General features: G+C 35.8%; 1 protein-coding gene across 5 annotated transcripts in view; it reads left to right on the forward strand.

Annotated features, from left to right (window-relative positions):
• Window positions 1-24,178, forward strand: part of GALC (galactosylceramidase) — a 58,026-nt gene extending 33,848 nt beyond the window's left edge. For 4 of the 5 annotated variants that reach the window (XM_003902135.5, XM_009212081.4, XM_009212079.4 and 1 more), the window contains 7 exons: window positions 6,481-6,570; window positions 7,298-7,384; window positions 9,372-9,522; window positions 11,513-11,693; window positions 15,681-15,844; window positions 17,252-17,328; window positions 22,318-24,178. In XM_003902135.5, coding sequence (XP_003902184.2) covers window positions 6,481-6,570; window positions 7,298-7,384; window positions 9,372-9,522; window positions 11,513-11,693; window positions 15,681-15,844; window positions 17,252-17,328; window positions 22,318-22,464 — 897 coding nt within the window. In that variant the 3' untranslated portion in view covers window positions 22,465-24,178. The other variant, XM_031667927.1, reaches the window with a different exon arrangement.
• The last annotated feature ends 1,091 nt before the right edge of the window (window positions 24,179-25,269 follow it).

Genomic DNA, 25,269 nt, shown 5'->3' on the forward strand with positions numbered 1-25,269 from the left:
GCAATAAATTTGAGGGTTTATTTCTGGAACCTCAGTTTTATTCTGTTGGCCTATATATCTATCCTAATGTGAGCACCACACTGTCTTAAGTACTGTAGCTATCTGGTAACTTTTGAAATCAGGAAATTTTTGTTTTTTATTGACACACGGTACAATTTGATGTTTTGATACATACATGTGGGATAATGATCAACTCAGGGTATGCCCATCACCTCATGAATTTATCATTTCTTTGTAATGAAAGCATTCAAAAGCCTCTCTTCTAGCTGTTTTGTAATACACAAAACCTTACTGTTAACCGTCTTCACCCTAGTGTGCAATAAAACACCAGAGCTTATACCTCCTGTGCAATAGGTACTTTGGACCCATCGACCGACCTCTTCCTGTCCTTCCCTCCCCAGCCCTACCCAAGTGTCTGGTAACCACTGTTCTACTCTCTGCATCTGTGATGTCAACTCTTCTTTTTTTAAATTCCACATGTAAGTGTGATGAGGTGTTTGTCTTATTGTGTCTAGCTTATTTCACTTACCATGATATCCTCCATATTCCTCCATGTTGTTGCAAATATCAGGATTTTATTCTATGACTAATAATACTCCACTGTGTATATATATCACACTTTCTTTATTCATGCATTCATTGTTGAACACTCAGGTTGATTCCATATCTTGGCTATTATAAATAGTGTTTTAACAAACATGGGACTGCAGATACTTCTTCAACAATACATATTTTATTTTGGGGGATATATACACAGTAGTGGGATTACTGGATCATATGGTAGTTCTTTTAATTTTTTTTTTTTTTTTTTTTGAGGCAGATGTCACTCTGCACTTCCAGGCTGGAGTGCAGTGGTACAATCTCAGCTCCCTGCAACCTCTGCCTCCTGGGTTCAAGCGATTCTTCTGCCTCAGCCTCCTGAGTGATTGGGATTACAGGCGCCTGCTACCATACCTGGCTCATTTTTGTATTTTTAGTGGAGACGGGGTTTTACCATTTGCCAGGCTGGTCTCGAAGTCCTGACATCAAGTGATCTGCCCACCTCAGCCTCCCAAAGTGCTGGGATTATGGGCGTGAGCTACCACATGCCCTGCCTATTTTTAATTTTGTAGGAATCTTTCATAGTGGCTGTACCAATTTACAACCCCACCAACATTAAGTAAGTATTTCTTTTTTTCCACATCCTCACCAATACTTGTTTTATTTTTGTCTTTTTGGTGATAGCCATTCTAAGTAGAGGGAAGTGGTATCCCATTGTGGTTTTGATTTGCATTTCCCTGATGATTAGTGATGTGAGTATTTTTTCATGTACCCGTTAACCATTTATATGTCTTCTTCTGAGAAATGTCTGAACAGTCTTTTGCCCAATTTCAAATCGGACTGTTTTGTTGTTGTTCTTGTTGTTTAAGTTCTTTATATAATCTAGATATTAACCCCTTGTCTCATGTATAATTTGCAAATATTTCCTCCTATTTTGTAGGCTGTTTTACTTTGTTTCTTTTGCGACCTGCTTCAGAGGAGAAAGGAGAAGGTCAGAGAGTAAACTTCCTGCTTCTGCATTTTTCTCAGATTACTTCACTGTAAAATATTTGGGGGCAGTGTGTCTCGAACCCCTTCATGGCTGTTATGACTAATGATGTGGATTAGCATATGTGTACAAGTTTTTCTGTGGATGTGTTTTCAGTTCTCTTGGGTATATATGTAGGAGTGGAATTGCTGGATCACATGGTAACTATGTGCAAAAGCTTTTCACTTTGATGTAATCCCTTTGTCTGTTGTTGCTTTGTCTGTGCTTTTGAGGTCTTATTTAAAAAAATTCTTGCCCAGCTCATTGTCATAAAGCACTTTCCCTTTGTTTTTTTCTAGTTTCATAGTTTCGGGTTTTATATTTAAGTATGTAATCAATTTTGAGTTGACTTGTGTATATTGTGAGAGGTAGGGGTCCAGTTTCATGCTTCTGCATGTGGCTGTCCATTTTTCCCAGTGCTGTTTATTGATGAGACTGTCCTTTTTCCCAGTGTGTATTCTTGACACCTTTGTTGAAAATTAGTTGGTCATAGGGCATGAATTTATTTCTGGACTTTCTATTCTGTTCCATTTGTCTGTGTATCTGCTTTTATGCCAAAACCATGCTGTTTTATTAATAGTTACTATAGGCTTTTAGTATATTTTGAAGTCAGGTAGTGTGATGCCTTCAGCTTTGTTCTTTTTGCTCAGGGTTGCATTGGCTGTTTGTGGTCTTCTGTGTTCCTATATAAATTTTATGGTTGTGTTTTCTATTTATGTGAAGAATGTCCTTGACATTTTGATACAGATTGCATTAAATCTATAGATTGCTTTGGGTAGTATGGCCATGTTGACAATATTAATTATTCACTATATTTTTGTGAGTTATTTTTTAGTGATTATTCTAGGGCTTACCATATACATCTTAACTTACTGGACTCACTTCAGATTTAAACTAACCGAATTCCAGTAGATTATGCTGAATTCCCTTGTTGATCTGTTCCCTTTCCCCTTTTTTTCTATTATTAGCACACATATCACAACACTGCATGATGCAAACTCAGTAGGACATTGTTACTTTATATATAAATATATGTTTTTAAACCAATAACATGCTGTTTTGGTTACTATAGCCTTGTAGTATAATTTGAAGTTAGATAATGTGATGCCTCCAGATTGTTCTTTTTGTTTAGGATTGCTTTGGCTGTTTGGATTCTTTTTTTGGTTCCATATGAATTTTAGGATTGTTTTTTCTAATTCTGTGAAAGATGATGTTGGTATTTTGATAGGAATTACACAGAATATGTAGATTGCTTTGGGCATTGTGGTAACATTTTCACAATATTGATTTTTCTAATCCATGAGCATAGGGATGTATTTCCATTTGTTTGCATCATCTATTATTTCTTTCAGTAGTGTTTTGTATAATAGTTCTCCTTTTAGAACTATTGGTTCTTGGTTAAGTATATTCTTATATATTTTTTGTAGCTATTCTAAAAGAGATTGAATTATTGATTTGATTCTCAGCTTTGTCATTATTGGTATATAGCAGTGCTGCTGATTTATGCACATTGTTTGTGTACATTGATTTTGTAGCCTGAAACTTTCCTGAATTCGTTTATTAGGTCTAGCAGTCATATATCAATAGAGCAGAATAGAGAACCCAAAGATAAAGCCAAATACTTAAAACCAACTGGTCTTTGACAAAGCATTCAAACATATAAATTTGGGGAAAGGACGTCGTATTTAATAAATGGTGCTGGGAAAATTGGATAGCAACATATAGAATAATGAAACTGCATCCCTACCTCTCACCTCAACATATACAGAAATTCACTCAAGATGGATTAAAGGCTTCAATCTAAGACCTGAAACCATGAAAATTCTAGAAGAAAATCTAGGAAAAATTATTCTGTACATTGACCTAGGCAAATAATTTATGACTAAGACCGCAAAAGCAAATGCAGCAAAACAAAAATAAATAAATGGGACCTAATTAAACTAAAAAGCTTCTGCAAAGCAAAGAACCATTGGAGTAAACAGACAACCTACAGAATGGGAGAAGACATTTACAAATTATGCATCTGACAAAAGACTAGCATCCAGAATCTATAAGGAACTCAAACCAGCAAGAAAAGCACAAATCCCATTAAAATGTGGCAGGTGACATGAATAGACATTTCTCAAAAGAAGATATACAAATAGCCAAAAAACAGATGAAAAAAATGCTCAACATCACTAATCATCAGGGAAATGCAAATTAGAACCACAATGAGATACCACCTTACACCAGCCAGAATGGCCATTAAGAAACGTCAAACAATAGATGTTGGCATGCATGTGGTGAAAAGAGAGTGCTTATCCACTGCTGCTGAGAATGTAAGTTAGTACAACCTATATGGAAAACAGTGTGGAGATTTATCAAAGAACTAAAGTAGATTGATCTACTACCATTCATTCCTGCAAACCCACTACTGGGTATCTACCCAAAAGAAAAGAAGTCATTGTATCAAAAAGTCGCCTGCACACATATGTTTGTTGTAGCACAGTTCACAATTGAAAGATATGGAATCAACCTAAGTGCCCATCAACTGATGAGTGGATAAGGAAATATATATATATATATTTTCATGGTATATATATATATACCATAAAATACTCTTCAGCCATAGAAAAGAATGAAATAATGCCTATTTCTTTGAATGTCTTACTTTTTTGTGTGTTGTTGGAAACTGGACCTTATATATAATATATGGTAGCAACTCATGTATAATACATGCTAGCAACTCTGGGCATTGATCCTCTCCCGCTTAAGGCTTGTTGTTGTTTATTTATTTATTTAGTGATTTGCTGGAGTATTTTAGTTAAGTCTGTTCCCTCCCTCTTCCCCCATACACACTGTAAAGCCTGAAATGTTGCTCCTTGGAGAATGTGGCTTTGGGCATATCCACAGTCACCCTGGGATGACATTGGTTTTTCCAGGACTCTATCTGGTTCCTTGATCACACCTCACTGTAAGTTACACTAACTGCTGGTGGATTTCTGTATTGTTTTAAACAATGCCCTGGCAACTGATCCAATTAAATTCCAGCTCATTTTCAGGGGTGGTTTGAGGTTAGTATTTCAGTTTTCTTCTGACCACAGGAGATTTTTTTTTTTTTTTAACTGTCACTTTTTTTTTCTTTTCTTTTCTTTTTTTTTTTTTTTTTGGTTCTCAACAGGATGCTAGGCTGGGCTGTGGTTTAGCTTATGCCTATGGTGAAGCTACTGGTCTCTTATTTTCTTTTCACCAAAACCTCCATTATATTTTAGAGCAACATTAGTCTTAAACGTCTCTATGCTCTGTGTCAAATATCAATTCCTTTAAGAAAAGGTTTGAAGCTATTTCATGCCTTGCCTGTCCCCTTAGGTAAATCTCTAATCTCTAGTGATGTCACCTTTCTTATTGTTGAAATGTATGTTTTCTGTCAACCTGATCTTTTATTAGTCTGGCTAGAAGTTTTTCAACTGTATTGATCTTCTCAAAGGATCAGCTTTTGGTTTTATTATTTTCTTGTGGTTTTTAAATTTGTTTTTGTTTAATTGATTCTTCTTCGCTCATTATTATTTTCCTTGCTTATTTTGTTTTTTTGTTTATTTTTATTTTTACTTTTTAAAAAAAATTTATTTCCACAGTTTTTTGGGGAACAAGTGGTATTTGGTTACATAAGTTCTTTAGTGGTGATTTGTGAGATTTTGGTGCACCCATCACCCGAGCAGTATACACTGACCCCAATTTATAATCTTTTAAAATTTGCTCCTATTTTTCTAGTATCTCAAGACAGAAGCTGAACTCTCAGATCCTTTCTTGATTTCTAATCTAGGTATTTAGTACTGTAAATGTCCTCCTAAGTATTGCTTTAGTGGCATATCACAAATTGTGATATGTTGTGTTTTCATTTTCATAAAGCTGAAAATTCTAATTTCTCTTTTTATTTTGCCTTTGATCTATTGATTATTTAGAAATTTGATAGTTTGTAAATATTTTTGACTTTTCCAGAAGGTTTTCAGTTATTCATTTCTGATTTAATTCTGTTGTGGTTTAAAAAGTACTTTTTGTGACTTGAGTCTTCCTGTATTTATGAGGACTTGCTTCATGGATCAGAGTATGGTGTAGTTTGGTCAATGTTCCATGTGCACTTGAAAAGAATTTGCATCCTGCTATTTCTAGATGTAGTCATTTATAGATGTCAAGGCACTTCGTTTGGTAGTGTTGTTCAAATCTCTTATATCCTTGCTGATTGTCCATCTAGTTGTACTATCAATTACTAAGAGATGGGTATTGAAATCTCTGATTATGAAAGTAGTTTTTTAATTGTCTGCAAAGCCTGAAATAAAACTGTACTGTAAGTATTCTGTGACTGTGGAATCTCTTAAAGTAGGGATTATATCTCATACTTCTTTTGATCCCAGCCCATAGTAGTGACTATTTAGTAAAAAATGATGGCAGTGTGAGAACTGTTACATATATTTAGCTGACCTTAGTGTGTATTTGATATCTATGTATACTATATATACACACATCCATTATATATATATTTTTTACTTCTTACATGAGAACGAAAGTTATATGTAGATGAGATATCTTTTCAGTGAAAACAGTCTTACTTTTGCTTTTTATTTGATGTATTTTAGTTGGAAAACAGTTATAACAAAAAATTAATCTGCGTGCCATATGTTTCTACAGTTTAGCTATGAATTCAAAATTTGATCCAGTTGAAATGCCACTGACCTTTGCATTTGACTAGGAACATACAATACACATTCAGTAAAGATAATAATATAAGAAAGTCTTTAAAAATGTGAAATAAACTCATATTTGTTATCTAGTATATGTTAATTTCTGTTAATCTTGGGCATTAACTATTGGACTTTTTTTCCCCTAAGGTAGCTTATACATCATTTGGATAATGTATGTGATTTTTTTTTTTTCAGAGTCATAAACATTCTAAGTGCATACGGCCATTTCTTCCTTATTTCAATGTGTCACAACAATTTGCTACCTTTGTTCTTAAGGGATCTTTTGTAAGTAAATATGTTTAACTTTATTTTGGTTTTGATTTAAGAATTTGTATATTCTATCACAGGCCAGTAGTTCTTAAGTGGAGCCTCATATTATGAACTATTAACAGTTTGTATATGAATTGACAGAGGCCTTGGTGTCTTCTGTCTTCTGACTTGCTTTAATCTAACAGGACAGAAGCCAGTAGGAGGTAAAATGCTCGGTGACTTTGAGGAACACTTACAAAAGTCACTTGCCAGAAAGTTGTTCTTGGTGGTAGAAGCATTGTATGGTCTAGGGAACTTTCAAGCATTGATATTTACAGTATACTATGCCAAAAATATTTTTAAAAAGTACTGGATACTTGCTATTTCTGTGAATTGTTAGGTTTGAATTGAGAAACTGCAGTACCCTTTCTGATTACTAATGGCATAAGAATTGTTTTTTAATATCAGAAAGTTATTTTAATTTAAAGGTTTTTACACAGGTACAGTAATGAATGTTTTTGAAGCAAAGACACTGTGATTTTTTAATCATTTGCCAAAATTCTTTAGTGTTTAGAGAATAAAGTATTTGCTTGAACAGTGTTTTCCTATTTTTAAAAATATTATTATTTAATATTTGAGGTGATTCTCCTGATAAATAGAGATAATATTGTCATTGGTACATTCTTGCTGGTACTGAGTTTGGAAATCCTCAAAGAGGATGTGATGAATTACTCAGCCATGCTTTTTTGTCTTTTCTTTACAGAGTGAAATACCAGAGCTACAGGTGTGGTATACCAAACTTGGAAAAACATCTGAAAGATTTCTTTTTAAGCAGCTGGATTCTCTATGGGTAATTTTAAAGTAAATTGTTATATTTTGGGTATTACAACAGTAAAACAGTAAAAGGGAACAGAAATTTCATTAATTAATAATTTTTATTTTTATGTTTGTATGTTTATAGATGTGTTCAGCTCTTAGACATTTAGTTTGTCTTGGTGGATGGTGATGCCATCACCTGACTGCCCAGGTCGGAAATTTAAGTCCCATTTGAGACTCTCTGTCTTTCCCATTCACCCTCTGTATCCCACCAGTGGTCAAATATAGATGATTGTATCCACAAATTTCTCTTACCCACTCCTTATTCTCCATTACCACTGTTACTTCTGTTACTTCTTGTTTCAGTTCTTCATTATCTCTCTCCTGGATTTCAGAAACTGCCTCTTGTTTTTCCAGTCTGAATTTCCAGGTCACCCATCACTGCTACAGAGTGAAATGTCAAAAATGCAGATCTGATTTTTGTGACCACTGTGCTCAGACGAGCTCAGTGATTATTTTCTTAGAAGTTCACATTCCTTAGTGTAGCACATGACCCTCATTATCCTCCCAGGAGGTAGAAGACTGGTCTTCTTCCTAGATGTGTGTCCTACTAAACTGGCCTCTCTTCACAGACTAAACTTACATTTTTCAAAGTGTAGCATGCCTGTTTATTTACTTCTGTGACTTTGTGCATACTGTTTTTTTTGCAGAGAATGACTTCTCCTCATCTTTATCATCTTTTGAGACTCAATTCAAGTGTCTCTTGCTCTGAAGCTTCCTCACCAGTCTTAGCTCATGTTCACCTGGGGCCATGTGCTTACCTAGTTAAACACTTGTCCTGCTCCACCAGACACCTTGAAGACTGAGCCTTGCCTTATTTAGCTTTATATCTCAAGTGCTTCCCACAGTGCTTCATCCATGGTGGTTTCTGGGGAAAGGTTTTAAAGAACGAATTGACCCAAACAAGCACATTATTTCACTTAATTGACACAAATCTACCACTTTTTCTGGTTATTATTAATGTTCTGATAACCAACTAGTCACTAATAGTGATAAAACACCTTATATATTAAGTTCTGAAAAAAAGGTTCCTACTTTTTGTGTAACAAAATTGCTAGGAATAGCATAATAGAATTGATTTTCCCCATAAGAAAAATAATGTCATTTGGGGTTATTCTTCAACCTGAATATAACATCAGGTATTTCATAGATCTGATCATCAACCTACCGTTAAAACAAGGATAATAACTCCTTTAATTCAAAGTAGAAAAAACAGGTTCAAATTTCATAAAATGGGCATAGATTTAATGCCTTCAGTGATTATGCAAAGGATTCCAGTGTCTTCAGAGGTCTACATTTAGCATAGAGCAGCTTTGATATTGGGAGTGTTTCCCATTGGTCGCACACTGGGCTTAGCACTTTAAAAGCATTATCTGGTTTAATCATCACAACAGCTCTATGAGGTATGTATTTTTTCCTCATTTTGTAGATGAGGAGATTGTGGCTTAAAGAGATTAAGTTGCCAAGATTTTAAGTGTGACATAAGCCTAACTTGCTAGTTTAAATATATATTGAACATAAAATGAGCAGGATTTTCCTCTCTTAATTGTAAAAGGATTTCTGTGATTAACAACTGGATCAACAGTGATATTTTATGGAGTTTTCTACCTTAGTAAAACTACTGAGAGGGAAAAAAGCAGGTCTCTTAGTTGCATGTATTGAATATATCCAAGCTTTAAGGAGCTTACTGTGTAGTGGAAAAGAATAGGCTAATAGAAATAGATTTTGAGATTGTTTAGTCCTTCCTTCCATGAATTAAGGTTGTTTAAAATTATAAAGCATAATTTTATGAAGTTTTCTAAAATACTTAGGAAAAAAAGATTCCAAGGGCCTTGGTATTGGTGAGTTTTCCACAAATGTTTAGGAAGTTCTAACAGAAATGATTTGGACTTTTCTTTAAGCTAATTTTTTACAAAAGCTATTTTGTCCAGTCTTGAATACAGTAGTGTCTTCTTTTTCAGCTCCTCGACAGCAATGGCAGTTTCACACTGAAACTGCAAGAAGATGAGCTGTTCACACTCACCACTCTCACCACTGGTCGCAAAGGCAGCTACCTGCCTCCTCCAAAATCCCAGCGCTTCCCAAGTACCTATAAGGATGATTTCAATGTTGGTGAGTATTTTTCACTAAAACTTAACTTCGTCTCTATAGTGTGTTGATTTCTACCTGTCATACTGGGGGCATGATGGAGTGGCTGTCAAAAGCACATTCATTTAGCTCCTACATCTCATATGTGGTAAAAGGAGGGCTAATTTTTTATATTACTTTATGGTAAATCTAAATTTGAGGACCCTGTATTTTTCAGTTTCAGAAAAAAATATAGAGTTCATTGTTAGAATGAAAGTTATAATTCTAATTTGCTTTTGGTGAAACTTAAAGTTTGTAACTTTGCTACTGCCCCGTTAGCCATTACTGACATCTTCCTTCTGTGTGGAGGTTAAGACACATTTATATGTGTCTTTCCGCAGTGCTAGTGAACTGAGTGCTTATGGGCAGTTATGTTGTCATTGGGTGATCTAACTCATATACTATCCTGTGCCTCCGAGATTTTTATTGAGCTCTCTTGATTTTCTAGGAAAATCTATCCTAAAGTTCTTAGAAAAGTTTTTGGTTATAGGTGATTTAGGAAAACCACTTGGAAAACAGTTAGAAGATATGGTCACTGTAGTTATATTCCTAGTCAGTAAGTAACAAAATTTGTTGACTAGTTGATAGTGTTCTATAGGTTTATGGGTCTCACAGACAGGGTCAGGTAGCTTTGTAATCTGCTCCTACAGTCTGTAGCAGGAGAGTAATAGGGAGGGAACTGGCATTGCTGGATCATCACTTGAACCTCCTGTTTGCTGCAGAGCTGCTTGTTCCACCAAAGGTGGACACTCCTATCACCCTTTCCCAGTCACTGCTGCAGGGTCTCACCTTTCTTTCTCGGGAAATGATCTAGTTGGCTGGAGTAGAAGGCCTTTTGGACTGTGTAGTGGAGTCCTCTCAACTATAATACAGACAACAGTGACCCTCAGGGGGAGCTTGGTGGTTTGTTTTTCTCCAGCTCTTTGAAATGGCCTCTTAGATAAACCCATTAATTTTGTGAAACATAGGTCTTTAAAATCTGTTGCTTGGTTGGTTCTCTGTTAGCAAAGGTGACTTTTGCCTTCAGTAAGTGAGGAATTTGTGTGGGATATGGCCTAGTTAATGAGATTGAAGAACTGCCAGCACCAAGACCAATATTTTGTGACCCTGAAGACCAAGAGGCAATTCCATACCTTCAGATATAAAATGTAATACTTTATGAGCTACAATATAAATTTAAAACTAAAGTTAAATATTATAAACTAGGCTCTGGAGATACCTGTTAGGGTTCTAAATGTCTCAAATGAGGTAATGAATGCAAAAACATTTAGAAAAGCATGAGGTATAAGAGCTATAAGATATTACAACTAAAATTTCTCCTCTACAGCATTCATTATTGTTAAGACTAAAATTTAATTTAGTAAAACTAAAAAGGGATTGATAACTTAGGCCCCAAACTGGTTTTTGCTGCAGTTTAGAAGTAGAAGAAAATTTGTAAATTTTATGCTTCATTTGGTAAGCTTTTCTTATGCTCTTTTGGCAGGTGATTGTGACCCATGATTTGGAACCTTGCTTGACAGATATTAGAAATAATAAAGCTATCCCTTATTGAGCCCTTGCCAGATGCTGGCTTATGTACACTTTATCTTTTCTTTAATTCTCTTGTCCTCCTGCAAACCTAGAAATGAAGAAACTTTAGATGCAGGGCAGTTAAATAACTTGTTCAGGGCAACATACTGAGCTGGAATTTGAACCTAGGTCATACTTACTTCAGAACTCATGACTTTTCCTCTACACCAGATGCCTGGATTAAGTATTATGCAGCATCTATATGTCAAATTCATCATCTTGATATTTAGTAATGATGATACAAAAATTAATATATCTTTATAGATGTAGGGCCCTAAACTTTGGTTTAGATGTTATTTATTTATTAAAAACTTTCAGAAGTGTTTCAGACATACTGTAAAATATCAGCAAGGAGAACTTCTGAAGGATTTGATACTAAACAGAGAATTTCTTATGTTCTGAACAGATTACCCATTTTTTAGTGAAGCTCCAAACTTTGCTGATCAAACTGGTGTATTTGAATATTTTACAAATATGGAAGACCCTGGTGAGCATCACTTCACGCTACGCCAAGTTCTCAACCAGAGACCCATTACGTGGGCTGCCGATGCATCCAACACAATCAGTATTATAGGAGACTACAACTGGTAAGATTGATGTTCTCAATGTGGATCTGGCTGAAATACCCTTGTAATATTGTCAGGTACATTTTGAAGTGAAGAGCTTTCAATAGTCCTCCTTGTTCAAGAACCTAATAGATGTGTAATATGTAATATTAAGGGTTGTTGAATATTATGGTGATAACCACAAAGCTGCACATTGTTTTGCTGCCTCAGTGTCCTTCCCTCATCTTTGCCCTATTTAATAGTGATTATTACAAGAACAATTTTATTTCAGTATAAAAACTGAGGACTTTTGGACCCAATTATAATTTAATATTTATTTATAAACAGACGGATTTGTGAGGTGTTTTTAAGTTTTTGTTTTGCTGGAGAGTTGATTTGTTGATCTGGTGTTGCCATCTGGTGGACCAATCATAGAATTACACCGTCGTAGTCACTAAAAAATCTATTTACTAGGTGACCCTAGATGGCAATAGTAAAAAGCAAATCAGCTTTAGTTGCCTAGTGAATTTAACTTTTTATTTAGTCATCTGGTAAAGAGACAAGTTATACTATTCACATAAAATATAATGCTAAACTAAAACTTTCCCTTCCTCTTTAGTTTAGTTACAGAATTTCTATGTGCTGACTTATTATACCTGTCTTACGTGTTTCTTTTTCATTTTTTCCTATAACTAGTATGATTCCACTGCGGGATAAAAACAAACAAACATTCCAGGTTTAGAGCTAGTACTAAGAATACCAAGCCACCAAAAAGCCATATCCAAAGCTTGGAAACTGGAGAGGGAAGAGAAAAGAATTCTGAAAAGGGCCTTGAATTGCTTGTCTGTGGAGTGTGCAAGAAGTGTTTATCCCTCCTGAAGTGCCTTACTCCCCGTTAGAAATCCTGATTCTAGTTCCAAGCTCTGACATAAGTCTCAAGAAACTTTCAGTTGTCCAGAGCCCCTGGAACTCTTATAACACTAGGAAGAGTTATTGAGGTGCAGTGAAGCATTCTTTCCTAATTTAGGATGACATTTGTGGCTTGTGTTTTTACACAGCAGAATTTCTGCTTGTGCCATTGTCTCTGAGGAGGAAACTTTACCTAGATTTTCCGATTATGGCAGTGGAGTTCGTGGCATCCTCATTTGTGACGATGGTCTTATTGTAAGTCCAGTGGCTGGGTTTAAGTATCCAAGGCATGGGTCCCATTGTTTTGATCTCCAGTTTTGAAGTCACCATATAGGAAACTTTTTTTTTTCTGTGGTGTCCCCTATACCCTATGCACTTGAATACTATAGAGGGCTCTTTCTAAACTCAAACTCAATCTTATTTCTGGCTGGGACTCCAGAAAGATTGAGAAGCCCCTTAATTGTAGTATAGAAATGAGATATAGCACCGTTCAAAGATTTACTCCCCCACATCTTCATATATTTGAAGATTTTACACAATTTAAGTAGCAATACTCAATTTTTACTAGGATCTATTGCAGTGGATAAGGAGGTAGGGGTGAGGGATTGAGAAGCATGTAGAAGAGGAAGAGAGTGACACATTCTGAAAGGAAAGGAACCAGGAAGTCACAATTATGCGTGTCAAGAAAGGACTGCCTTCATCTTTCTGAATCCCTGTTTTCATCATGTTATTCCCCTGCTCAGGAAGATGCAGTGACTCTCCCCTGCTACCTGTGTTTTCCACTTCTAGGCCTGATTTCCAAGACCCTTTATAATTTGGTCTCATCTATTATGGGTTATTTTCCAGTATTCTACCCTCTATTTGAGGCAGCCAGATCTGCTCAGAGATCCACACAAATCCCTTGTTCATTTCTGTTGTCTGGCTGCTGTGCCCACTTATTGTAGGAAAAGGAGGGAATAAAAATTGGATAATAGTAGGCACTTTGATGGATTTCCCACATAACCACTTTATGGTGGAGATATCATCGCCCCCATCTTGCAGACTGAGAAACCGCATCTTTGGAGTAAGATTTACCCAAGATATCACTGGTAAGTGGCAGAACCAGGGCTAGAAGCCGGGTCTGTATGACTCACTAGCCCATTCTCTTTGGAGTATATCTCACAGCCTCATTTTAATCGTCTTCTTCCTAAAGGTAGGAAATGGGAAATTTGTCTAGTTTATCTGTAGTGCTATTTTAGTAAATCTGCTCTCAATGTGTGCACATTACTCACAGTTTTTAGAGTTGTGTTTTGAGTAGAACTTCCTCTCTTATACCTAGATTTAGTTATTTACCAGCACAGTAATTTGATTATACTGGGTGGATTGTAGTGTAACTGGCTACTTCTATCTTGATAGTGAGCATTGGTTGGAATTCTTTAAAGACAATCACAAAAATACCTTTACCTGCACACAGCTGAACTCTCTCTTTGATCAGATTTGCCTTATATATTGGCTAGTTTTTGTTCTTTCAGCACTACTGAGAGATTGTGGCTGTGGAAGAATAAACCACACTTTTATTCTGTTTCGTTCATTATCTATGAAATTGCCTGGCAAGTTCTGATACAAGAATCACTTTTTCTGGAATGTGGTATATAAAAAAGGAAAACGTTTGATCTTCTCTCATTCCAACTCTAAATGGAATAATTTTATGGTGCTGATAGTATTTGTAGCACTTTCAAACTTATGATGAACCAGAAAGCAGGTAAGGGATAGAAGAACCAGTGTTGATTGCTAGTGGTTTCATGCTGGTGATAATCTATGGAGAGAAAGCTCCCTCTGATGTCAGAGGACATGCAAGAGAGACTGGGCTTGAGTTACTCAGCATTTGATCTTCCTGTAAAGTAGCCCAGCTCTGCTTAGATAATTAAGTGTGGATTGTCCTCCCTGTGTACCTGATGTAGGTACTTTTGTAATATTTTCCTTTACATAGTAAAATTTCACTGTGCAAAATTCACTGATAAGATACAAATGTAAAAGCCATATAATTCTAGATCTCATTCCCCTCAACCCATTTCTGGAATAGATTTACTGGTGTTTCCAGTCTTATGTGAGATATGTTGCTTGATTTGTGTGCAGGCTTTCTTTTTTCTTCCTACTTGCAGATAGATACTGAGTAGGAAGTAAAATATTTTCGGAGATCATGTTGGTTTGGGGTGGTTGTAGCATCCCAGAAGGAAAGTGTTGTACCTGGTAGCGTTTGTAAGAGGAAACCTGGAGGAGAGCTCACTGTAAAAGCTCAGTCCCTGGACAGCTGAATCTTTTTCCCATCCGTGATAGACTGCTGTGGATCAGTGAGCCTAGAACCAGGATTTTATGGCTTCCTTATAGACAGATACTTCATAGGGGAAAATGGTCCTCAGAGTGGCATTCCTGGGTAAGCAGCATCAGCATCACCTGGGAATTTGTTAGACATGCAAATTCAAGGGGCTGCCCCAGATTTACTGACTCACGCTGTGGGGTAGGACCAGTGAACTGAGTTTAAGAAGCCCTCCTGGTGATTTCCGTGCTGTTCAGGTGCGAACAGCCCTCCTAGAGAGTCAACTCTGCAGTCTTTGCAGAGAAATAATGTTAGATCTTTTCTTCTGGAGTTTTAAAGTTTTGTTGGATTTAAACGTAAAAATTGGCCCTGGAATAGCTTATGTTCTCCCAGAGGCTCCTAGCATTGTCTTAATTACCTCTCTTTGTTGCTGGAAATTTGAATAAACATTTTCCCTCAGAATTGTGTGGAACTTTTTACTTTTTATTTGTTCATAGACAATAGTGGCTTTTAAAAATATTGTATTGTTAAGATGAGAAGTTGTTTTATTATAGAAAAAAATATTTTCTCAGGAAACTTAAAAATCATAACTATTATTGTCCAGTAATCATTTAAATAGGCAATGAAATGACTTAAGTCATGTAACATTTAAAACTGTTGTCAATAAAGATTCTTGAAGCCCATCTCTGCTACAGGCTCAGACTTAGCAAATCACATTCTCACCTCAATTAGAAGTTTGGAGGCATGTGCTGTGAAATGACATATCTGTACTATGTTACAAAGGGCATATTTTAAGAGTATTAGTCAACTGTTTTATTTTGCAGGACGAATCTGACTATAAAATGTGATGTTTACATAGAGACCCCTGACACAGGAGGTGTGTTCATTGCAGGAAGAGTAAATAAAGGTGGTATTTTGATTAGAAGTGCCAGAGGAATTTTCTTCTGGATTTTTGCAAATGGATCTTACAGGGTTACAGGGGATTTAGGTAAGTGACTTTTTTTTTTAATACCATATGACTTATAGGCTATGTTACTTTGAGCACCTACTTGTTATTTGTGGGAGTGATAAAAAAGTTCATCCCAAGGTGTTTGGACGGCTAATTGGGAAGAGATGTAAGCAAATACCAAATAGTTTACAATTATAGAAAGTTATTTAATTCCTAGAGATGGGGGCAACTCTGTGGAAGGGAAAATAATTGTACAAAGCTTTTTAGGGTATTGTGAGGTTGAACTGGGCTGTGAGGATAGGATTTGCATAGATAGTATCAAAACCATCTGAGGTAGTGGTGGCAGGGGGAGAATGCTCAGGAGGCACCATAAATAAAAGCAGGAGTATAAGAATGTTGCTGCTGTACTTATAGAAATATAGAGAGAGGGATTGATCTGCTTAAAATGGAAAAATCTCATTTTTGAATTTAGTTAATACTTGAAAATAGCTTGATTTTTCTCAGTCATCTTTACAGCCCTTGTGTTAGGTAGGATGATATTTTATCCAGAATAGGTGCTTCAAATATGTTCAGATTGAACTGTGTCCACTTCAGATTGGTTTTGGTACACACCACTCCTTTGAAACTAGACCTTACTAGTGGTGACTTTTCTTGATTCTCAGTCTCTTGATTTTCCTCTTACCTTAATTTAAAAATATCTCTTTTATAGTTTGCTGCTCTTTGCTTTGACTCCATAAATAAAATAAAAATTAAAGAGGAAGTAGGTAGTAAGGATATTAGAACAAGAGTTATATATTCATAACATTACCAATCTGAAGTTACCTCAGTGATATTGAAATAAAAAACAGAGAACCAGTGAGGTTAATTGACTTGCCTAATGACTCAAAGCTAGTTAGTGGCAAAACTGGAAGTAGGAATTTAAATCTGTGTCTGCAGTCCCCACTGTCTGTTTTAAACTGTCTACTTGAAATTTTATCCTGGGGTTCTCATGGGCATTCAAATAACAGTAATTCTAGAAATTAACTTATTATTTTCTCCCTCTGAGTGAATACTATTACCATGTAACCAATTTGACTGGTTGGAAATTTTATATTATCTCTCTCTTGTCTTCCGTATTTAATCCAGTCATGTATAAATGTGTACTTGAACTATAGATGCTAACACCTCATACTGTCACTGGCTTTTAAGTTTATTTCACTGGTTCTGTTGTGAGCTCACATATAATATACAGCTTAGAGTAGGATCTCAGTATATGCTATTAAATGCATGGCTAAATGAAAAATGTTTTGGCTTAACTCAGTTGTAGATCTGGGAATGAAGGGACAGCTCTCTACTGAGGCTGACTTTACTACATACAGATGACACTTGAGAACCCCACTGAATTAAATGACTCTGTGATTGAGATCTCAAAATTATATCTATTAGGATAATCTTTTTGTGTTACAGCTGGATGGATTATATATGCTTTAGGACGTGTTGAAGTTACAGCAAAAACATGGTATACACTCACATTAACTATTAAGGTAGGTATTGCTGATTGGAGGATCTGGAGGTAAAATATTCTTTTGTTGTGCCTTTCTAGAATTTTCTGTTATAAAATAGGAGGGGGAAATTGTGACATATAATGAAAAGAGACAAGGAATCTGCCTTGATGCTGGGAAGCCACTCATCCCTAGGGTGGTTATGTGTGTGAGGGTAACCTATGTGAGAAACATCAGCAGTTGACTTTATCAGGTCACTATTTTTTTAAAAATTTGATTTTGTTTTTTAAACTGAGGCATAATTGATAAAGTCAATAATTGAACTATTTTTTCAAGTTTGCTTGAACCAAGACTATACATGGAGCTTATAGATGTAAGCAAAGTCATATACATTTATGTTTGATGGTTAAGAATAATTTGCTTTTCAATTATAAGCATAGTTTTTTAGAAATTGGTTTCCATGAATATTTTTTGTCAGAGAAAATACCAGATTAATTTTAATATAAAAGAAATATAAAAATATTCCTCAGAATCACTGGGTGATCATGAGTTACTGCTTGACAGTGCTTCCAAGGGATGCTGTGCAGAGAAATTTTTGTGTATAATGTGCTGGTCTCTCCCAAGATAGCTCCCTCACAGTTTTGTTTAGGGTGCAATAGAAATTAAAAATCAGATTCCAATAACTTTGGAATTTGTTCTCTCCTCTCAACCACCAAAATGACAGCACTAATTTTTTTAGCATTAATAATAATGTATATTGAAGATTTGTTTGGATGTAGCATAGATTATTTAACTATATTACACTAGCCAAATTGTAGCCATTTTATAGCAATTATAATAATATTCACTATTATTGAATTTGAAGATTTTTTCCAAACTCATAGATATGATTTGTATTTCCTTGATAATTAGGGAGCTTGCACATGTAATGTTTATTGGCTATTTGTATTTTCTCTTCTCTGAATTGCCTGTTCACTTTCTTTCTTCATTTTTCTATCGTGTTGTCTTTTTCTGGCAAATTTGTGTGAATTTAATATGTATTCTGGATAGTAACCCATTGTCTGTTACATATGTCACAACTATGCTCTCCCATCTTGTGTATTTTAATTTTGCTTATGGTATTTTTGATGACTATAAGTTTTATATTTTGATACTGTCAAATGTTTCACTTTTTATTCATTGCCTTTATGTTTCATGTTTTAAATAAGGCCTTCTTGTTTCTCAAGGTTAGGAACATTTTTACCCCAAACTAAAAAAAGTTTAGGATTTATTTTTATGTGTAAGTTTTTAATACATCAGAAATTTATTTGTGAATTTTAAGGGGAAGTATTGAATATAATTTTTTAAAAAATGGATAGCCATCATTTATTACAATAGACTATCCTTTTGCCCATAATTTAAAGGCTACCTTTTTGATGTAACAAATCAGCACATATGCATATACTTGTTTCTGAGCTTTTTTCTGTTCTCCTTATTGTTTGTCTATTATTATCCGAAATCACACTTCTAATTGGTGTTAACATTCTAAAGGCTTTGATGATACAGTTACTCCCTTGCTTCCTTCAGAGTTTTCTTACCTGACCACTTGATAGAAAACATAGCCCCATCTCACTCTCTAACTCCTTTCTGTTGCTTTTTTTCTCTCTAAAGGTTTTATCCCAAGTGACGTCACACATATTCTGTTGATTGTTGATGTGTTTTCCTACTCCCTTCACTAGCACATAGCTCCTTTAGTGACAGGCCTTTCTCCATATTCCTCACTGCTGGCTCTGTAGCACCTAGAAAAGTGCCTGACAGCCAGGCAGAGCAAGAGTCCAAATAATACTTGGTAAATGCATGAATGGATATCTGGTGGGGCAACTTACTCATTGTTTCTTTTTCAAAATTATCTTTGCTATTTCACTATATATATTATTCGATTTGACTTTAAAAAAACAAACTTTCAATTACTTGAAAAATGGTGCTGGTATTACATTAAATTTATACATCAATTTGGGAAAAAATTACATTTTTTTAAATAATAATGTGTTTCCCCATGAGAGAACATAGGAACAAAAGCATGCTGTATTTCACCATTTATTAAGATTTGCCACTAGGTCCTTCAGTTTTATTTTTGCACACCTTTGATTAAGTTTGTTTTAGTAACTTTATGAGTTTTTTTGAAATCGTGAATGAGATTTAAAAGATTTTCTTAATTTTCTTCAGGTACTTTGCATACCTGGTTAAAATGTCAACAGGACTTACTGAAAACAGCTGCCTCACATCCTGTTCCTTCTTCTTGACCCCCATTCTGTGTTCTGTACTTCTGATACAGCCACTCCTCACTATTCTGGCTGTTTTTTCTGGTGTGTCTTTAATATAATGTGATTCACTACTTTTAGAAATTGGCTCTTGTCTTGCTACTAGGATGGATAGGACTTTGCCAGTTTGCACCCACCTCATTCCCCTACTCCTATTATTTTGTGTTTCTTCAACTATGGGCATTCTGCTTCCTCTTGAATCTCAACTTTTGCCACATACTCTGAGGGTCTTCTCCAACTATCGGCAGTAAAGTAGTCTGTCAGGCACCCATTGTCACTTTGACCTGGCTTAATTTTTACATGCTGCTTATCCTTTAGCTCTCATTTTGTGTGTGTGTGCGTGTGTGTCCATCTCCTCCTACTAGAATATAAGCTCCATAAGAGCAGGGGCCTTGTCTTCTTGTTCGTCTTAAATTCCCAGTGCATTAAACAGTATTTGACATATAAATCTTCTTTGCATAAATGAAAAAAAACAAAACATCATCTTCTATGTTGCCCATATTCCAAATTTCAGCTAATGTGAGGATTTTGTCACTGTCAGCCACCTGTTGAATTCTTCTCAGCACTTGTGAGGTGACGTGTCCCAGCTCTGTTGCACAATGGACTTTGAAGTGTACTGTATTCTACTTGCAAGTATTTTATATTGGGCAGCTTCAATTTTCCCATCCATTGTATCATGAAGAACACTTTTCTTATGAAGATTCAATGAGAAAAAAATGTATATATATATAGTACCTGATATGTGGTAAGCACTTAATGAGTCAAGTTAATATTCTTACGAGTAGGAGTGTTTGGAACCAGAAGAACAGCATTAATATTTCCTCACTAACACATTCTGAGACTTCTAGCAAGTTATCCCACCTCTTTGAGTATCCGTTTCCTTATCTGTAAAATGCAGATAACTTCTGTGAGGTTGTCTTGAGGGTTAAATGTGTTACATTCTTACATTCAACACATTTTTATTAAGCCCCTACTATATACACTCTACAAAGTCCTAGGGATACAGCAGTGAATGAAATAGACAAGATTCCTGCCGTCTTAGAGCATGTATTCTTCTAGGACAGGAGTTGGCAACTTTTTCTGTAAAGGGCCAGAGAGTAAGTATTTTAGACTTTGTGGGCCATGTGGTCTCTGCTGGCACCACCCAGTTCTGCTGCTGTTGTGAGAAAAAAGCTGTAGACAATATGTAGATGAATGGATGTGGTTGTGTTTCAGTAAGATTTTGTTTATGAAAAAAAAAAAGGTCATTGGCATGTAGGTCATAGTTTGCTGAGCCCTATCCTGAGATAGTAAGCTTGTAAATAAGTTTATGATTATGAAGAAAAAATAGAGTCATAAGATAAAGTAGCTCTGTTACCCTGATTCTCTAACCAGGGAGGTGAGGAAAGACCTCACTGAGTGGGTGGTACTTGAGTACAGACCTGAATGATGGGAAGAACAATTTGAGCAGACCACATGGCTGGTTCAAAAGGCAGGTGTAGCTGACATTGTGTGAAGAGCAGCCTGGAGGCTGGGGTGGCTGAAGCCTGGGGAGGCAGGAGAGATGAGGTCCTCTTAGACAGGTTTTGTGCTTAATGGGATTTGTGAGATGAGTCCCTTGGCTCAATGTTAATACTGAGTGTTTGATGGCAGCAGCAGATGTTCAGTAAGCACTTCTAGAGCTGAAGATAGCTGTGCAAGTCTGTAGTAACAGGAATGTGGCTCTGAATTTGGAGCTAAGTGACTTGGAGCAAAAATCTGTGATTTTGAGTTTTAATCTATTAAGCCTCAGTGTTTCCATGCATAAAATAAAAAGAACTACATTAAGGTCCATTACATTATCCTTCCAAGACTTAAAAGCAGATTTATTCTGGTTCTTGGCCCAATGCTTTGAATTTTGAGCTCTTTACCTTTTGAGAGTAGCTAGTTTTAAATGATTGGCTGTAGTTAGTATGCTGTGAATATATGCTCATAAATGTATTATCATAAAGATAATAAGACCTGAGATTTATTGTTTACCATGTGCCAGGCACTGAGCTAAGTAGAATGGCAAGCTTCTGAGGAAGGTGTAATTTTTTCTTTCACTGTCAGTAACCAGTAAGTAACACCTTATAGATGCCTCCCTTCTTCTACCCACTGCACCCTACTCCATCATCACTTTAACTGATGGTTACTGTTTTTTCAGCTTAAGGGTAGGAGCTTCATATGGCTTTGAAGTGATATTCTGTTCATGGCAACACAACACAAAAGCAAAGGCTAATTATTTTTCTTCTGGCTGGGCAGAGGCTGCTTAATGAAAACCTTAGAGAAGCAATGAGGTAGAAGCAGATGTTTTGGCTCCAGCACAGTCATGTCTGAAGAGTTGGTGGCTGTTAGCCACAACACTTGTACATGTGACTACTTATAAATAATGTTTTTTTTTATTTTAATGAGCTTTTGTCTAAAACTTTATAATAATGCATGAAAAGTTTTGCATTTTTGTTGGTTTTACATTTTCATGGAGCACAGGAAATATTGAGGTATTCCTTGTACGTTGGGAACAATTTAAGTAGGTAGGTAAGAATTTCTTCCCGGAGTTTTCTTCTTTATTTTAAACTTTTGCTCAAACTTGTGGATTTGTGTTTTGCTGTGGTTAAGTCTTGAGTGAGAAGTACATTTGCTCCACTAAGTAGTGGGCCATACATGATCAAGAAACAGACTTCAGAGGACCATTTTCATATGGTTTCAAGGAATGTGTTTCTTTCTACTCTAGGGTCGTTTTGCCTCTGGCATGCTGAATGACAAGTTTCTGTGGACAGACATCCCTGTGAATTTTCCGAAGAATGGCTGGGCTGCAATTGGAACTCACTCCTTTGAATTTGCACAGTTTGACAACTTTCATGTGGAAGCCACACACTGATACTTACAGGGCATCATAGAATACTCTGGATTTTCTTCCCTTCTTTTTGGTTTTGGTTCAGAGCCAATTCTTGTTTCATTGGAACAGTATATGAGCCTTTCGAGGCTAAAAATAATGAAGAGTAAATGGGGAGAGAAATTTATTTTTAATTTATCCTGGAAGATTTTGTTAGAATTAATTCCAAGGGGAAAACTGGTGAATCTTTAACATTACCTGGTATGTTCAAACTGTGCATTGGCCCTACCCTTAGGGGTGGTTTGAGTAGTACAGACCTCGAAGCCTTGCTGCTAACACTAAGGTAGCTCTCTTCATCTTACTTGCAAGCGGTCCTGCACATGGCAGTAACTTGATCATCATGGAGATGTATTTATGCATGCTGACCGTGTGTCCAAATGAGCCAGTGTCTTCAGCACAAGATGATGCTGCCATAATAGAAAGCTGAAGAACACTGGAAGTAGCTTTTTGAAAACCACTTCAACCTGTTATGTTTTATGCTCTAAAAAGTATTTTTTTAAATTTTCCTTTTTAAGATAATACTTTTGAAATGCAGGATATGATGAGTGGAATGATTGAAAAAATGCCTCTTTAATAAACTACCTCTAACGCTATTTCTGCAGTAATAGATATTATCAGATTAATTGGGTTATTTGCATTATTTAATTCTTTTGATTCCAAGTTTTGGTCTTGTAACCACTATAACTCTCTGTGAACATTTTTCCAGGTGGCTGGAAGAAGGAAGAAAGCCTGGTCTAGCCAATGCTGTTGTAGGCATTTCCTCTGCCTCATCTCACTGTGCTGTGGTCTGTCCTCACATGTGGCACTGGTAACAGACTCACACAGCTAATGAATGATTTCTCTCCTTATGTGTGGAAGGAGGGGAGCACTTAGCCATTTGCTAACTCCCAGAATTGGATCATCTCCTAAGATGTACTTACTTTTTAAAGTCCAAATATGTTTATATTTAAATATATGTGAGCATGTTTATCATGTAGTATGATTTATACTAAGCATTAATGTGGCTCTAAGTAGCAAATCCATTATTCATGTGGGTAAAGTAAATCTAGAATTATTTGTAAGAATTACTCATTGAACTAATTCTACTCTTTAGGAATTTGTAAGAGTCTAACATAGGCTTAGCTACAGTGAAGTTTTACATTGCTTTTGAAAACAAGAAGCTAAGTACTAGAATAAATAAGGTTACAGAGAATATTTTTCAGTTAAAACCAAGTGATTTCCAGCTGAGATATCTAATATTTTTAAAACTAACATTGTAGAGTCATAATTTATTTACAATAAAATGTTCCCACTTTAAGTATACAATTCAGTGAGTTTTGATAAATGGATATACCCATGTAACCAACACTCCAGTCAAGTTTCAGAATATTTCCATCACCCTCTAGAAAGTTCTCTTGTATACCTGCTCAGTCAGTTCCTTTCACTCCCAATTGTTGGCAGTCATTGATATGAATTCTATCACTGTAGGTTAGTTTTCTTTGTTCCAGAACATCATGAAAGTGGCATCATGTACTATGTATTCTTATGAATGGTTTCTTTCTGTCAGCATAATGATTTGAGATTTGTCCTCATGTTGTGTGATTCAGTGGTTTATTCCTTCTTATTTCTGAAGAGTTTTCACACATTGTATGAATATACCACAATTTGTTTCCTCCCCACCAGTTTCTGCTATTACAATTAAAACTGTCCACATTTACAATCTTTGTGTCAAATATATTTCTATTTAAGATGAATACAGAGGAGTGAAATTTCTGGGTCTTATGTTAATTGTATGTTTAACTTTATAAGAAGCTACTAACTGTTTTCCAAAATGATTGTATGGTTTTACACTTCCATCAGCAATGTTTAAAAGTTCCAGTTACTCTGCATTCTTGTCAGTGCCTTGTGCTGTCGTTCTTTTTAATTTTAACCCTTAATTGTGGGTGTATAGTATGTACATTTCTCTGATGACTAAAGCTGTTGAGCAGATGTCATGGACTTAATAGACATTTATATACTTTGTTTTATGTAATATCTATTCAAATCTTTTCCTCATCTAAAAAAAATTCTGTTGTCTTTTCTATTGAGTTATAAGAGCTCTTTACATCTTCCAGATACATGTTTGTTTTTTTTTTTAAATGTTTTGAAAATTATTTTCTCTTTTTCTACAAAGAACCTGATGGAATTTTCATTTTGATTACATTTAAATTATAGATATATCTGGAAAGAACTGATATCTGACTAATATGGACCCTTCAAATCCATGAGCAGTTACACCTTTTTAAAAAATTTTATTTTACTTTAAGTTCTGGGATACATGTGCAGAAGGTGCAGGTTTGTTACATAGGTATACATGTGCCATGCTGGTTTGCTGCACCTACTGACCCATCCTTTAAGTTCCCTCCCCTCACCTCCCACCCCACACCCCCCAACAGGCGCTGGTATGTGTTGTTCCCCTCCCTATGTCCATGTGTTCTCATTGTTCAACTCCCACTTATGAGTGAGAACATGCAATGTTTGGTTTTCTCTTCCCGTGTTAGTTTGCTGAGGATGATGGCTTCCAGCTTCATCCATGTCCCTGCAAAGTACATGATCTCATTCTTTTTTATGGCTGCGTAGTATTCCATGGTGTATATGTATCACATTTCCTTTATTCAGTCTATTGTTGATGGACATTTGGGTTGGTTCCATATCTTTGCTATTGTAAATGGTGCTGCAATAAACTTAACATGTGCATGTGTCTTTATAGTAGAATGATTTATATTCCTCTGGGTGTATACCCAGTAATGGCATTGCTGGGTCAAATGGTAT

The sequence above is a fragment of the Papio anubis genome, chromosome 7 (genome assembly GCF_008728515.1).
Source record: "Papio anubis isolate 15944 chromosome 7, Panubis1.0, whole genome shotgun sequence".
NCBI lineage: Eukaryota > Metazoa > Chordata > Mammalia > Primates > Cercopithecidae > Papio > Papio anubis.